The sequence below is a fragment of the Pteropus medius genome, unplaced genomic scaffold (assembly GCF_902729225.1).
Source record: "Pteropus medius unplaced genomic scaffold, Ma_sr-lr_union100, whole genome shotgun sequence".
Taxonomy (NCBI): Eukaryota; Metazoa; Chordata; class Mammalia; order Chiroptera; family Pteropodidae; genus Pteropus; species Pteropus medius.
In genome coordinates this window covers 8,941,255-8,956,774 of record NW_024342471.1, presented here as the reverse complement: position 1 = coordinate 8,956,774, position 15,520 = coordinate 8,941,255, and the positions used below count along the sequence as shown (strand labels likewise).

Below are 15,520 nucleotides of genomic sequence, written 5' to 3'. Positions count from 1 at the left end.
GGCAGGTGGTGGGGAGACAGCCAGAGCCAGACGGGAGGGAGGTGTGGCTGCCCAGGGCTTCCTCATCATTCTCATACCACTTTCCCACCCACCCCTCCTGCAGCCGCCCCAAAACCTCCTTCAACTGGTTTGTGAACCCGCTGAAGACCTTCGTCTTCTTCATCTGGCGCCGGTACTGGCGCATCCTTGTGCTGCTGCTGCTGCTGGCCTTGATCACCGTCTTCCTCCTCCTCGTCTTCTACACCATGCCTGGCCAGATCAGCGAGGTCATCTTCCGTCCCCTCCACCAATCCCCTGACCCTAAATGACCTCGAAGGTTCATCTCATCATAGTGCCCATCCTCAACTCCCCAGTTCTTGAAAGTCCTTCCCACCATTATGAGCTATTTGAGTTCACCGCTTTCTTTGAATAAACCTTAGCATGCACCCACTCGGATGCCTGAATGTATGCTGCATAATACAGGGGGAGAGAACAGATGTTCTTGGGTGACATCAGGTGCTAGGGACTCACTGGACAAATGAATACACAGGGATGAAAGGCTGCCCACATGGCCCCACTGCCAAGAACAGGACCTGGCAGGAGGTTCAGGGCCAAGGAGACCTGACCACAGAGGTGTCATGCCCTCTGAGCAGCCCACCTGTTGCTCTTGCCAATGGCTGGGTCCCTCTCACCTAATGTGCTTATAGCTTCTGCCATTCAATGACAGCTAAGCACTTTACAAATTTCATTAACTTGCTTATCCTTTACCAACCCTGAGTTTGCAAGGAATAGAAATTCCAACCTGAACTGGCTAAGCAAGAAGGGGTATCTAGGCTTACACAACTATAATTCCCAGAGTTTAGCTGGCTGGCTTCAGGTGCAGCTTGTCACAGGGTTTTAAACAATGACTCTAGGCTGGTTCTCTGCCTCTGGGCTCAGCTGTTGTCTTCAGGGGGCAGCTCATTTACTGACAGGGTCTTCCCCCGGAACTGTAGGATGGCTGCAGCAAGTCTCCCCATATTCACATCTGTAAGAAAAGCTTTCCTAGTCTTGACAGCCTGGCTCGCACTGGGTCAGAGGTCAGGGGGATGAGATGTGTCGATGGAGCTTCTACTGGAGCTCAGGGTAGGAAACTGACCCTCCTCCCAAACCACTAAGCTGAGAAGATGGACGGGGAGGTTCTCAGAGGAAATTCAGGATTCTCTTTCACAAGTAGGAATGGTTCCTGGGTGACCAAAAAAACAAGGCTCACTACAGCCATCACCTACAATTTATGGATGAGACCGGTGCCCACAGAGATTAAATAACAGCTTGTGAGTGATTACCTCAGAGCCAGATCTCAGGTCTGCCTCCAGAGGTTTTGCTATCACTGCCTTGATTTGCTGTTTGCCCTCTCTCCATTTCTCCCCTATTACTGCCTTACGCTGAAACTCCCCGAAAAATGACTCGATGAACTGACCAGCTGTTGACATCCCTGGTTCCCTGGGCTGGGGACTGGTGAGGTCTTGGGGCCTGGTTCTCCGCATGTATTAAGGACTAAAATGGAAAATCTTAAGTCCAGAGCTGGGGTCTGATGCTAGACTTGCTCCAGAATGGTCACTGCTACCTTCTCTCTCTATTCTTCAGTTATTCCTCTACCTAGGAGACTGGCCGGACCCCTCTTGGTACCAAGAGGCAGCAAGGGGTTGGCACAGAGCAAAGTCAGAGATCCAGGTGACTGAGTCCAGAGTGGCAGGGGCTCCAGCTTTAGCTGTCACTGCAGAGGAGGCAAGCACTAGCCTACACCCAGGGCCCAATTATCACTGGGGTTGGACACTCATAAACCTGGGGGCAAAGATGGCTCCAGGAAATATCCTGAAAGGGTCTGTCTCAGTCCTGGGGCTGAAACCAGAAGGCCCACAGTGGAGAAGGGACTGAGGATAGTCTGGTTTGAATAAAGCCCTATTAACCAGGAGATGTCCAAGTGGGGCTCCTAGGGGGCATGTGGCCTGATGTCAGTTCTGATTGCCTTCAATAAGTAGCTGTGATGAGGGGTTGTTCCCAAGCTCCAGCCAGACCCCAAACCACACAGAAAACAGCAACTACTATCACAACCAACAGCTTTATTAACCTGGAGCTCTGCCGGCCTCTCAGAGTAGGGAACAGGGGAAGACTGGGAAAATGACCACAAAGCCAGAGAAACAGGAGAAAGAGGGAACAACAGGGGGGAAGGGGACAACTACGTTGTCTTCCCTAGATCAATTTTCTTCTGGATGGCTCGTGCTGAGTGGTAGATGAGTGAATCAATGAGTCCGGCCACTAGGGAGAGAGAGGAGGGCTGGCACCAGTCGTTTGGCCCTTGACTTGACCTCCAGAGCCTTACTGGCCAGGCCAGCATTTCCCTTTGGCCCTTGAGGTGTCTCCCCTCCCACAACCAAAACCTGGGGAGGCACAGGCTTTACACTCCCCACCACAACCCAACCCCAAATAGATGCCCTCCAGCTTCTAACCTGTGAACATGCCCCCGATGATAGCGCACACGCCCGTCAGGAAGTGTGTGAAGGACCTGACAGAGGGGTAGGGGGATCAGCAGGCACCCCTACTCCCACCAGGCCCAGGCCCCTCCCTTTCCCCCACCCTCACCTGTGCTTCTCTGTCAGCTTCACCACCATGGGCGAGAGCTCGTAGAGCACAAAGACGCCAGGAAGCCCCTGGTCGCCCAGCAGCCCATTGGCGACCTTCTCATGTCTGGTCACAGAAAACTGATTTGTCCTCAGCACCTGGAACAGGAGGGGAACCTGGGCCAGGGCCAAGTCTACGACCTGACTTCCAACCGCCCCTCCACCCCTATTCCTGTCCTATGTCTAATACTGCCTGGAGTGTTGTGGAGGAGAGAATGAGTCCCCACAATGGTAATGAACACTGCAAGGTCTGAGGACCACCTAAATGCCCTCTCTCAGCCTAACCACCCCAGCTCTTTATAGTTTACCAACCCCAGCTACATTTGGTGGATCCTCTCAATGGGAGTCCATGGATGAGAAGCAACTCTCCAAGTCTGCACCATGAGCTCCTGGCAAGAAGGGGTCTGATTTCCTCTGCCCCTCAGTCCCATGCATCTACTAGTCTGCTGAGATGTTCCACCGGCCACAGCAGAAAAGGGAGTAACCAGGAAGAGTCACCCCCAGCCCAGGACAGACCATGGGAAACAGTGAGGCCAAAAGACAGTGGGCACTGGAGAAATAGATGGATGCAGTTAGAGCAAGTAGAAAGAGCAAATGCTTTGAAATGTGACAGCCCGAGGCCTGCCCGGGGCTGTGAGGGCAAATCACCTACCCTCTCTAAGCCTTAGCTTATCACCTATCACATGGGAATAAGAGCAGCACTTCACTTCCCAGATTGGAGGGACTCAAGTGGTTGGTACAAAGGGGGACTCTGATATCTGAGCTCCCGCGGACTCACCTCCCCATCTAGCTTCATGTATACTGTGGGTACCACTTTCACAAAGTACTGGAACATCATGGAGGCTGCAGGGAGAAGAGAGCACTGGGCATGGGTGCCAGGCAGGGTTTTGGTAGTTGGGGACTACCTCCCAGGCTGGTACCTTGAGGTGCAGTGACGTTGGTGCGGTCCAGGGGGTTCACAATGCCTGGGTAGTCCTCCCCAAATGACAGGTGCCGGATGTAGTGAGTCATGTTGATCTGCAAGCAACACCAGTGCCTGGGCCTCTCATAGCACTCGAAGCCCCAGCAGGCCCTACCCCATCAAAAGCTCTGCAGTACAGAGGCAGACAGAGATGCCTGGGTCTGGGGAGTGGGTGTGTGGAGATGGAGGAGGGAGGGAAGGGCCCTGTCTGGGAAATCTGACCGAGATAGGCACCCCTACTCCCCACCTAGGAACTCTTTCTTCACAGAGTCTGCAGCCTCCTGGGGCTGCATCCATACATTAGGCAAATAGACTGGGCAAGGGCCCTTTTTAACAGGTGCTAGTTTTCCCTGAGGTCTCAGGACAGGAAAGCATAGGCTGGAGCGGTCCCAGATTACCCAGGTCCTGCTCCTGTCCTGCTCCAGTCTATATCAAACTCAACCACTAGAGGGATCATAAAAAATATGCAAATTATGCCATGACCCTGGTTAAAGTAGGCCAACAGCCTACCACTGCTCTCAGGACAAAGGCCAGAGTCTTCAGCATGGCCCCCAAGTCTTGCGGTCTGGTGCCCACCAACCTTCCCAGCCTCATCCATCCACATGGGCCCTTGTGGCTCCTGAGAAGTGCCAGTCTTTCTGGACCTTGCCCAAGATCCTCTCTGCCAGAAATGCTCCTGTCCAATCCCATCTCATCTCTAGCCTGCACAGTATCTGTTAAAAAGTCACTCCCAGTTCCTCGACCCTCAAGACTAGATTCCCTGTCAGATGTGGTATATTTTCCTTTATGTTCCCCCATCCCAGCATGTCTCTACAAAGAAATGAAGGTAGCAACCGGCTCCCACCCCACCCGCCCTCCATGGTTTCCACCCGGTACGTACGTTGTCAAGGCCAAAGCTCTGGAGGTCGTGGACTAGGGAGAGAAGGGGGAAGGTGTCACTAGGTGGAGCAGGACCGGTCACCTGGCTCCCCGAGTCCTTGCTCAGGCCTCTTCACTCCTCCCTCTAGAATGTGACCTGACTAGCTCTTCTTTGACACCCTCATCAGTCCCTTGCCCCCCTCCCTCCCAGGCTGGCCTTGCTTAAGGGCAGCCAGAAAAGGCCTGCCTTGGGTCTGTGGAAGAGGTCATAACCTCCTTGGGGGTCTTAAAAACACAGGCCCCAGTTCTTCTCTGACATATATAGGGAGCCCTTTATGGGCATGACTCCAGGCCTTCATTCCCACCAAAGCTCTGCTTGCATCTCAGGAAACAAAACTCATCAACTTTGGTCTCTCATTAACTAGAGCCAATGGCCAATCACTGAACCCCAAAGTGAAGTGGGACCTGTGAATGCTGTCTAAGCTCTTTCTGATTCCTGACCCCACTCGCAGAGCCCCCCAAAAGGAAATTATATGGGTACCCTATACCACCTTTTCCAGAATAAGTTGTTCCAGCCCTCTGACCCTGATCCCTAATGTTGCACAGAACCCCAACTCAAAGTATGTCCCAGTGCTTTTTATAGTCACTCAGCAGCCAGGCCAGAGAAGGTTCCAATCCCAGGCCCATCCAAATCTCTCCCCAGTCTGGGAGGGTAGGCTGCCCCAGAAGTGAGGCTTGGCCTCCCGCGGGGACAGAGCCACTTACTCTCCACAGCATGTACTGCAGCATGGGGGAGGGAAGGGAAGAAAGAGAAAAAAGATTCAGAGCTTCACGATGAGAACTATGGAGCAAAATAGGTGGCAGAAGACTGGCATATTCTTCCCTCTGCAGCAGGATCTGGACCTAGCTAATAAGCCTCCTCCTAGTCCAAAGGAGCCCTTCCCTGGCCGGGAAGAGTGCAAGAGGGACTAGGAAGAACAAAAGACCTAGAGCCCAAACAGCCACTTTTCTAGTTGTGTGACCTTAGGCAAATCACTCGCCCTATCTGGGCCTCTGTGATCTCTGCACAGGGCTGTCCCGAGGACCAGGCAGGATCTAAGATGGAAAAGTACTTAGTAAACTTTACAATCTCTCCTCCTCCTCCAACAAAGATGCCAGGAACTAGCTCCCTGGCCTTCAATTCAGCCAGATTTCTAGCCTTGGGTAACAGTAGCATCGTGCTTTGAACATCCTTACAGGGTATAGAATATCCTTTGTCCTGGGCTCCCTGATTCTGACCACAGCCCAGAGAGGCAGAGATGCTGCAGTCGCCTCTGGCATCACTTTCTACTGAATGCTTGCTGGCCCTGTGCCAACAGCTCAACACTGACCAGATTCCCACAATCCCAGTGAATCCACCCTGCCCGGCGCCCTCCTGAGTAAAAAGGGGGCTCCAGACCCTACTTGCCCCTCTGTAACACTTGGCCTCACCCCCACAAACTGCCTTAAAGACCAGCAGGGCTATGTGCATTGGACCTGTTACTCCTGCTCACCTAGTCACTGGGCAGAGCTCAGGACTGCCAGGTCATTTCGCATGCCCTGAACTCTTGTCACCACATGGCTCTGTACATACCCTAATATGGTCCTGACTCCCATCCCTCCCAGACCTCCCTTGGGTCCTGTTACTCATCAGCACAACACGACATCTTCAACCTCCAAACACCCCCTCATCTTCTTGCTCCAACCACAGTCTGGCTCTCCCTTGAAGGTACTATTTCTCTCACAGTCCCCAAGTAGTGACTACTTTCCCATATCCATCCTCCTCTTTGGTCTAAAGAGAGGGCCTGCCTGCTCCTAGATGCCACTTACATATTACTGTCCTTCGATCTTCCCTAAAAATCCCCAGACTTGCAGCTCATGGCAAACTCTACCACCAATTAGCCCTACTCGTTTTAGTCACCAAGAGCTCCACATAGAACCCCCAGGTCAGTCCTCCCACACCGTTTCTCAAAGTTTCTGGCCACTGGCCATCACTCGCTCTCATATAACCCTGTCATAATTTCTGGTGATTCCCATGATTCTGGTGATCCCAAACCTGCAAAGCCTGCCTTTCTTCCCGTTGCCAGGTTTGAGCCTTCTACACTTCAGAGGCACTAGACTCTGTTTTCTTTTTCCTTCTTAAGGTCCTCACTCCAATAATTGTCCCTCTCATCTCTGGAGCATCACTTTTTCTCTTAGCAGATAATTTCTGATGGCATATTAATATCACGCATCTTACAAAACCTTCCCTTGATTCTGCATTTCCCTCTGGCTACAGCCCACTTTCTGTTTCCATTAGAGCCAACTCTACAAAAGAGCTGTCTACACTCACAGGCTCCAACTCCTCTCCCATTCCCTCCTACTGCTCTAGCCAAACTGCTCTGTCAAGGTCACAGAGACCACTGCCATGTTATACACCCACGGGCCAGAAGTATCGGTTACGTTCTGGAAACACTTTCATCCTGTGGCTGTCGGGACAAAACTCTTGGTTTGCATTCTCACCTCACCAGTGTGTCTGACCAGTCTCCCCTACTGCTTCCTCATGATGCCCTTGTCCTCTAAGGCTGGAGGTCCAGCACTCAGTCCTTTGAGTGCTCATCTCCATCTACCCTCACCTCCAGGGAGATCTCATCTCGTCTCATGGGTTTAAATATGCTGATGACGCCAACATTTGTATCTCCAGGCCTAGACGTGAAGAGCCAACTGCTTACTCGACATCTGGGGTGTCTAAAAGGACACCCAAATGCCAATGGTCTGAACCTGTCAAAAGCTGAGTGTTTGCTTTACAACCCCTGCCTCCAACCATCTAAACCTGTTCCTCTGGATCGATCTTCCCCCTCTCACTAAATGGCAACTTCACCCTCCTTGCTACTCAAAACCTTGACTCCGCTTTCCCTGACCCTTCACATCTACCAGCAACTCCTCTGAGCTCTACCTGCAAAATACATGCAGTCACTGCTCACCACATCTACCACCACTCTGGCCCAGCCCCATCACCTGTGCCTGGCCCAATCACTGCAATCCTAACTGGCCTTTCTGGTTCTGTCCTTCCACCTATAGAGAAGACTAGAGCAGAGTGCTGCCTATCTTTTCAATTAATCAGAGCACATACTGCTTCTTGAACCCCGTAAGGGCTTCTCATCTCACACAGAGTAAAAGTCCAAGACCCTACAGTGCCCCTCCAAGCTCTACATGACATGGCCCCGTTACCTCTCTCATCTTTTAACCATGCTGCTCCGCTCACTCTGCTCCAGCCAGCCTAACTTCCTTACCGTACCTTAAATTCTACAAGCACATTCCCGTCTTAGGGATTTGCATTTACTATTCTCTCTGCTTAAAACACTTCCCCTCAGACATCCATAGGGCTGGCTCCTTCACTTTCTTCAGGTCTTTACTTAGAATACCCTGTCAGAGAGTCTTTCCCTGACCACCTACATAAAATAGCACACGCATGTCATCTCACCCTAGCCCCTCACCTCCATCATCTATCTTGCCTTTTTTGGTTCATATCACTTAACTTAATAGTATCTAATATACCATATATTTTACATACTTGTTTATTGTCTATTAATTAGAATGTTCTGAGGGCAGGGACTTTGTTTTGTTCACTGCTGTGTCTTTAGCACCTAGACTAGCACACGGCACACAGTAGGTGATTACTAAGTACCTAATGAATACATGAATGAATAAATGAGCGAGCATAAATCTCATTTTTTCCACTTTTTTTTCCCTAACACCTACAGCACCTGGTCTTCCTAGGTGGTCTCCCATCCAAGTACTAACCAGGTCTGACCCTGCTTAGCTTCCAAGATTAGATGAGATCGGGGACATTCAGGGTGGCATGGCTATAGAAATCTCATTTTTCATCCCTGTGAACAATGCTATGAGGTAGCTTCTAGTATCTTCAGCCCCATAAGAAAAAACTGAGTAGGGCTCACTGCTTCCCAAATTTGACATAGCTCGGGAGTGGCAGAACCTTTGTCCCAACCCATCTCTGCTTCTCCCAAAGCCTCACACAAAGGTCATATGAGATGGGGCGGCGGGTGGGGGGCGGCTTTAAAACAAGTGTCTACCACAAGCCAGGCTCTACGCTATACTCTTTAACCTGCAAGGACACCCCAGGAGATAAGGACTATCATCACTGTTTTATAAAGTAGGAAACTAAAGCTCAAAAAGGTTAAGAAACTTTCTCAACGTTTCATACAGCCAGTAAGGTCTGAAACTGACATCTGAACTCAGGTGTCTGGCTCCGCAGTCTGAGCTCCGAACTGTACCAAATTGAGAGGAAGGTCCGTTCTGGACCAAAGATAAAAGAACAACAGGCAGGTGAAGAGGCACTCAAACTCGCCAAGGTGCCCAGGGTCACAGCTTCCCCGGCTGATGGAAGATCACTCACCGTGCACGTGGGACTGCTGGAAGCTCTTCCCCGGGGCAAAGTGGAAGTTTCCGGCCACCTGTAGGGGACAGTCCCTCTCAGTATCTGGCTGTTTCCTCCCTTCCCTTTGTCTCCTGAGGGCCTGAGTGGGCCCTTGATTCACAGTGTAGTGGGGTCAACCGACAGCCCAGCTGGCCCTGCCCAGCCTTAGTTCCTCCTGTACCTTGTTGACTTCCAGGAAACCATACACCTGGCAGCCTTCATTCTTCTGCTCCTGCATCTTCTGGGTGAAGCCCTCTCGCCGGCACTGCTCAATAGTGTCTGGGTTCTTGAAGGCCCAGCCTCGACGTCGATATGCCTCCCGCACATCCTCACAAGTGTTACAGCACCTGTAGGAGAGGGGAGCGGGGTGACAGAGGAGAAGAGGCACGAAAACAGTGCTGGCGCCTTAAGAAATAAAGCCTGAGTTCTGCCCACTAATGAAGCCTCTGCCAGCTTCATCTCTGACCAGCGAATGTTCTCAAAGCGTGTTTCCTCAGTAGCAGCAGAATTATTAAAAATACATATTCCCATTCTGTTTGGGTGATGAAGTGTTAGAACAGATATTGGCGATGATTACACAACGCTATTAATGTAGTTAATGCCACTGAATTGTACACTTTAAAAAGATTTTTAAAATGGTAAATTTTATGTCACATATATTTTCAAATACATATTCCCAGGACCCACTCCAGACCTGCTGAATCAGCCTCTCAGGGGTCAGGGCCTGGGCAACATAATAGCAGGTGCCATATAGCGAAAGCTTAATAATCTGAACTGGGCCTTCCACCTCAGTGCTCTACATACAACATACATTTAATCCTGATGTGACTCTTACAAAAAAGGTGTTATCATCATCCCCCTTCACGAAAGAGGTTATGTGGCTTGGCCCAAGGACACATGGGTGGAATCTGGCAGTTGGACTCCAGAGACCACCTCTAAACCAGAGCAGGGACCATTTCAGCCTCGTCTCCAGGTCTGCAGGCCCAAGACGGGGCCTGGGCAAGGAGCATCAGTCACTCACACCTGGATCGGTGACTGAGGCACACACCTCATCCCCTCTAAATTCTTGGTCCAACCTCCCCACCTGCCAAAGAGTCTGACAGAGGCTGAGCATGGCTGACAAACAGCGCCTGATGGGAGCCCTGCTCACCCCGCTTCCCCGAGTCCCTAGCCCCAGGGGTCTGGCTCACTTGATGTCTTCTGTCTCAGCACCATAGCAGCTTTCACAGCGATCAGGGTCCAGGGAATCAGGGTCAAACACCTTCACCTCAACTTTCCCAAGCTCTAAGGAGAGGGCAGAGGTAGGGCATCAGTTGAGGGCAGACACAATGAAATCTGTATTCTCAAGCTCTGCACGGGCCCTCTGGCCTATGACATGGTAATAATAAAAGTCATAATAACAACTAATATTTACATACTGCATGCTATGTGTCAAGCACTAAGCACTTCTACACATGTGTTATTTCTTTTAATAACAGTAATAGTAACAAAACATTAACAGTAAACACTAAACGTCAGCTGGGTACAGGTCACTGTTATTTATATGTCTCATCTCATTTCATTCCCACAATGACTCTGTGAAGGTGAGGTTACTCTCCCCACTATACTTGGGAAAATGCTGAGGCTCAGATAGAAGCGACTGCACAATGCACTATAGTAAGTGGCAGATTTCAGCTCTAATTCCAAAGCATATGCCCTTAACCACTTTGCCATGGTACTTCTCAGACCTTTCTCTCTGCACCGGATCCCTGCCTCTCTAACTACTCCATCGTAACTGGCAATTTCAGCATTTACTACCCTGACCTCCTGTCCTCTGATAGTCTTTTTATTTTGTCATCCCACCTCAGCCACCAATATCCATGCTCATACCTAGACCTTGTCATTACCAATTACTGCAAATTTTCCAAAATTCAATTTCAAGTATCCCAATCTTCAACCACTTATCTTTATTTTCCTAGTTCCTATCCTGGTATGCAGAATCCACCAATTCTTTGAGACCACGGACACTCGTACCCCTCATGTCCTCACTTCCCTACTTAAATTCTATGGTCCAAATGGAGAAAGGACAGTTTCTTCAATAAATGATTAAATGATGCTGGGAAAACTGGATATTCACATGCAAAAAAAAAAAAAAAAGACAAAAACAGGACTCTTATCTTACACCATTAACTCGAAATGGATTAACGACTTAAATATAAGACTTGATACCATAAAACTCCTAGAAGAAGACAAAGGGAAAGAGTTATTTGCAATGATTTTTTTGGCTATGAAAGTACAGGCAACAAAAGCAAAAATAAACAAGTAAGATTCCATCAAAGTAAAGTTTCTGCATGACAAAATGAAAAGGTAACCTATAGAATGGGAGAACATATTTGCAAATGATATACCTGATAAGGGGTTAATATTCAAAATATATAACTCAATAGTAAAAACCCAACCGAAAAACCTAATTAAAAATGGGTAAAGGACCTGAAAAGACATTTTTTACAAAGAAGACATCCAGATGGTCAACAGGTACATGAAAGGGTGCTCAACATCATTAATCATCAGGGAAATGCAAACCAAAACCATGAGCTATCACCTCACACCTGTCAGAATGGCTATTAATAAACCAAAAAGAGATAAGCATGGGCGAGGAGGTGGAGAAAAGGGAATCCTGTGCACTATTGGTGGGAATGTAAATTGGTACAGCTATTATGGAAAACAGTACTGAAGTTCCTCAAAAAATTTAAAAAAATAGAACTACCATATGTTCCAGCAATCCCATGTCCAGGTATATATCCAAAAGGATCAAATCAGTATCTCAAAGAGATATCTGCAGTGCCATATACATTGCAGCATTATCAAAATAGCCAAGACACTGAAACAACCTGTCAACAGATGGATGGTTAAAGAAAATCTAGTATGTATGTGTGTGTGTGTATTATCTAGCCATTAAGAAGAAGGAAATCCTGCCACTTGCAACAACATGGATAAACCTTGAGGACATAAGTGAAATAAGTCAGAGAAAGACAAATACTGAATGATCTCACTTATATGTGGATTCCAAAAAAGCCAAACTCATAGAAAGAGAGAGTAGGGTGGTGGTTGCCCGGAGCTGGGGGGTGGGGAAATAGGGAGATATTGGTCAAAAGTTAGAAACTTTCAGTTATAAGTGAGTTCTGGGGATCTACTGGTAACTATAGTTAACAATACTCTATTGTAAATTTGTATTGAAAGTTGCTAAAAGATATTAAACGTTCTCATGATACACACAAAAATGTTAACTATGTGCGGTGATAAGTGTGTTAGCTAACCTAATTGTGTTAATCATCTCATAATATATACATACAGCAAATCACACATTAAGCTTATACAATGTTATATTGCAACTATATCTCAACAAAGCTGGAAAATAAATTCCATGGTCCGTTGTTGTTCATTATTCTCTTGCACACGAACAACCACAATTCATTAGTTCCTTTCTCCCTTCATTGTACAAGCTCAGCAAAACCCAAACCCTAGTTAAATTTAACTCTCTGTGACTACTTCTTGCCTGTGCCTCTCTTAAGACTTCTGGTCACCCTACTTCATTTCACCAATTAGTTCACTCTCCCATTATGAGATGACTAATTTATATCTTTTCCTCTCTCCTTAGGCTTCCAAAATCCCTTCTTCTTTCAATATTCTTAGCTAATGACCTTGCTTTCAATTTCCACTAAGAAAAGAGAAGCAACAGAACCTCACTTAATTTCACCACTAAACGTACCCCCACTTCTGTCCTCTCCTCCAGCCCCCACCCCACTTCTCTGCTCTCTCTTACAGCAAGACTCCTGAAAGGGTCATTTATACTTGATGTCTCCATTTTTTTTCCTGCTCTCACTCCTCATTTTACTGGACTATCAGTAGCTTTTGACACAGTTGCTAACTCTCTCTTCTTGAAACTTCCTATACCTGGCCTTTGGTGAATCTCTTGATTCTCTTCTACCTTAATGGCTAATCCCCTTCAATCTTCCTTCCTGGGTTCTCATTTTCTGACTTCTAAATATTGGAGGGCCTCTGGGTACCGTCCCTCGACCTCTCCTCTACCTACATTCACTCCCTAGGTTTTGCCATTTAGTCCAATGGCTTTAAATACTACCTACATGCTGATAACAGCTACATTTATTTCTCCAGCCCTCATCTAAAGTCTAGACTAGTACATCTAGTTGACTCCTTAACACCACTAGGGTATAAAATGGGCAACCCAAATTTAACATGCCTCAAGCCTGAAATCTCTCCCCAAATCCTGATCTTCCCCTGTGGGACAATTCTCCAAGATGTTCCCAATGATGACCACCTCCTGGTAGTCAGATCCTTGTGACTGTCAACAGATGAATGGGAAAGAAAATCCATAAATGGAATCTTATCCAGCCCTTCCACAATGAATAGGGCTGACTTGTGTAACCACTAGTATACTACAGAAATGATGGTGTGCAACTACTGAGGCTAGGTCATAAAAGAAGTTGTGGTTTCCACCTCTCTCCTGAATCATTTGCACAGGGGAAAGCCAGCTGCCATGTTGTGAGGACACTCAAGCAGCCCTGCTGAGAGGCCCATGTGGTGAAGGCTCTGAGGCATCTTGCCAACAGCTGTATGTGTGAGTCCTTTTAAATTCAGACCCTCCAGCCCCAGTCAAGTCTTCAGATGACTACAGCCCCAGCCAACAGCATGACTGCAATCTCATAAGACCCTAAGCCGGAATCACCCAATCGAGCCACTCTTGAATTCCTAAACTCACAGAACTGAAAAAAACAAATGTTTGTTGTATTAAGCCACTAACTTATCACACAGTAGTGGATATCTAATATCCCCCCACCCCCAAATCCTCTTCTTCCTCGCTGGTCATTCCTACCGCAAGTCATTCGTTTGCTCAGGCCAAAAGCCTTGGAATTAAAGCCTTGACTCTGCTCTTACACCTCACACCCAATACTACAACAAATTCTATTGGTTTTACTAGTGTTCAACATTCATACGTTGATAAAATGAATGATAAAGCTCATCAACAGAGCAATCCCTAATGTATGAAAAATCATAGCTTTAAAGAGGGTTTTGTATGGTGGGAGATTGAGTTAACTGAGGCACTGGGAGGCTGCCTAGGCAGAAGAAGCTCAAAGTGAACAGCCACTCTGTATTAGGCATTGTACACATATTACTTCATTTGCTCCTACAATTCCATGTGGTGGGTGCTACTGTTTATCACCACTTTACAGCAGAGGTCACAGACTGCAAGACAAAGCTACATCTGAACTCAGGTAATCCAACTTGAGAATGTAAACTCTTAAGCCACCCTACATTCCAAAAGGGAAGGGCATTAAGGGCAGAATTCGGCCAAGGGGATGGAAAAACAAACATCCAGAGAAGATTGGGTCCATCTAGAGGAGTTCTGCCAAGGCAACAGCACAGAGGACCCATCCTCAAACTTGTTACTGAAACCATGATAGGCAAGGACTGCGGACCTCGGAGAATGATAGCCACGTGGCGTACTCTACTCAATGTATAGAGGTTAGCAGCCCACTATGATTAATAGCTGGGGGATCGTAGGCAAACCACCTGAATTCTCTGGGTCTTAGTTCTTCATTGGTCATTGGGCCAGCCACAGCCTACTTGCCAGAATGTAGGGCTTGGGTATGTTCAGCTCTGGGATCTGAGATCTGGTCCCCTACCCCAGTTACCATGACGCTCAGCCTCTGAGCTCACGGGGATGCCATCCTTATCTAGCCGCTGTTTGAACAGGTTGTGTTCCACATCCAGCTGCTGTTCCCCAGCCACATCCATGGCATCGATGCTCAGATCTGGAAGCAGGAAGTCAGGATAAGGTACTGTGATCCTAGGGGCAAGGGAATTGGAGGGTAAGGGGATGCTGGGCCTGTCCTGGGGCAGCAGTGGGTTAGGGGAAAGAGGCTGTCCTGTAAACCAGTCCAGAACCTAAAGCTGGAAGTGTGAATCTGGAAGCCCACCTGAAAACCCTGGGACTTGCAACTCCCACCCATGGTGAGGTACTCACAGGCACAAGGCATGTGCGGAAAGAACACATCGATGTTGATCTTCAGTTTATCTCCCCGTGACTTGTCCACGTAGAGTTCAGGATGCACCTGGGGCAGCACTACTTCTGTAAGATTTGGCTTCATGCCTCTTTTGCCCCACTCCCATCCCTAAAGATCTTATTCCTAGAAAGTCGAGCCCCGCGGACGTCCTAGGCCCCGCCCCTTACCTCTGTGGTTAGGTAATACTGCAGCTCGGACAGGAACAGTAGCAGCATGAGAAGGCCACTGACAATGGTCACTGCAGGGCAGGGAGCGAGGGTCAGAATGGCCTCTGTTCAGCTCATTCAGCCCCTGGCAGGCCAGATAGAGTGTAGAAGCCCAAGGCAAGTTCCCGGGCACCCCTCTCCCCGAGACCCCGGCCCCGCCACTGCCTACCCGTGGCGCCCCCGCAGGTCTTGACCCGGAAGTCCTCCAGAGTCTTAGGGTAGGCATCGAACTGCTTCAGCTTCCCCAGAGCCTCCATGGGGACCGGCCGGAAAGGGGATGCCAGCCGGCCCGCCCCTGCAGCCTCCCGCTTCCGGCCCGGAGCTTGAGCCACGCCCCCCGCCTCTTCCGCACGCAG

At 48.7% G+C, this 15,520-nt stretch overlaps 2 protein-coding genes and 1 pseudogene across 4 annotated transcripts in view; 1 reads left to right on the top strand and 2 right to left on the bottom strand.

The window, feature by feature from the left end:
- The window catches only part of LOC120603598 (fer-1-like protein 4), a 29,481-nt gene extending 29,051 nt beyond the window's left edge, over positions 1 to 430 (top strand). The window contains exon 45 of the mRNA XM_039864188.1: positions 104 to 430. Within this exon, the coding sequence (XP_039720122.1) occupies positions 104 to 308 (205 nt within the window). The 3' untranslated portion in view covers positions 309 to 430. The remainder of the gene's footprint in view (positions 1 to 103) is intronic.
- A 1,631-nt stretch (positions 431 to 2,061) lies between these two features.
- ERGIC3 (ERGIC and golgi 3) lies at positions 2,062 to 15,495 on the bottom strand. Of its 3 annotated transcripts, none has more exons than XM_039864184.1 (13): positions 15,334 to 15,495; positions 15,126 to 15,196; positions 14,919 to 15,006; positions 14,578 to 14,706; positions 10,084 to 10,177; positions 9,075 to 9,240; positions 8,873 to 8,930; positions 4,481 to 4,512; positions 3,560 to 3,656; positions 3,418 to 3,482; positions 2,602 to 2,738; positions 2,469 to 2,524; positions 2,062 to 2,277 (listed from the first exon to the last, which is right to left on the bottom strand). In XM_039864184.1, the coding sequence occupies exons 1-13, from the start codon at positions 15,419 to 15,421 to the stop codon at positions 2,198 to 2,200; spliced, it is 1,161 nt and encodes a 386-aa protein (XP_039720118.1). In that variant the 5' UTR covers positions 15,422 to 15,495; the 3' UTR covers positions 2,062 to 2,197. The 3 variants fall into 3 exon arrangements, with proteins under 3 accessions (XP_039720118.1, XP_039720119.1, XP_039720120.1); XM_039864185.1 differs by having other exon boundaries at positions 14,587 to 14,706; positions 15,334 to 15,494; XM_039864186.1 differs by lacking the exon at positions 2,469 to 2,524.
- Positions 8,211 to 8,329, bottom strand: LOC120604071 (uncharacterized; annotated as a pseudogene).
- Positions 15,496 to 15,520: the final 25 nt, after the last annotated feature.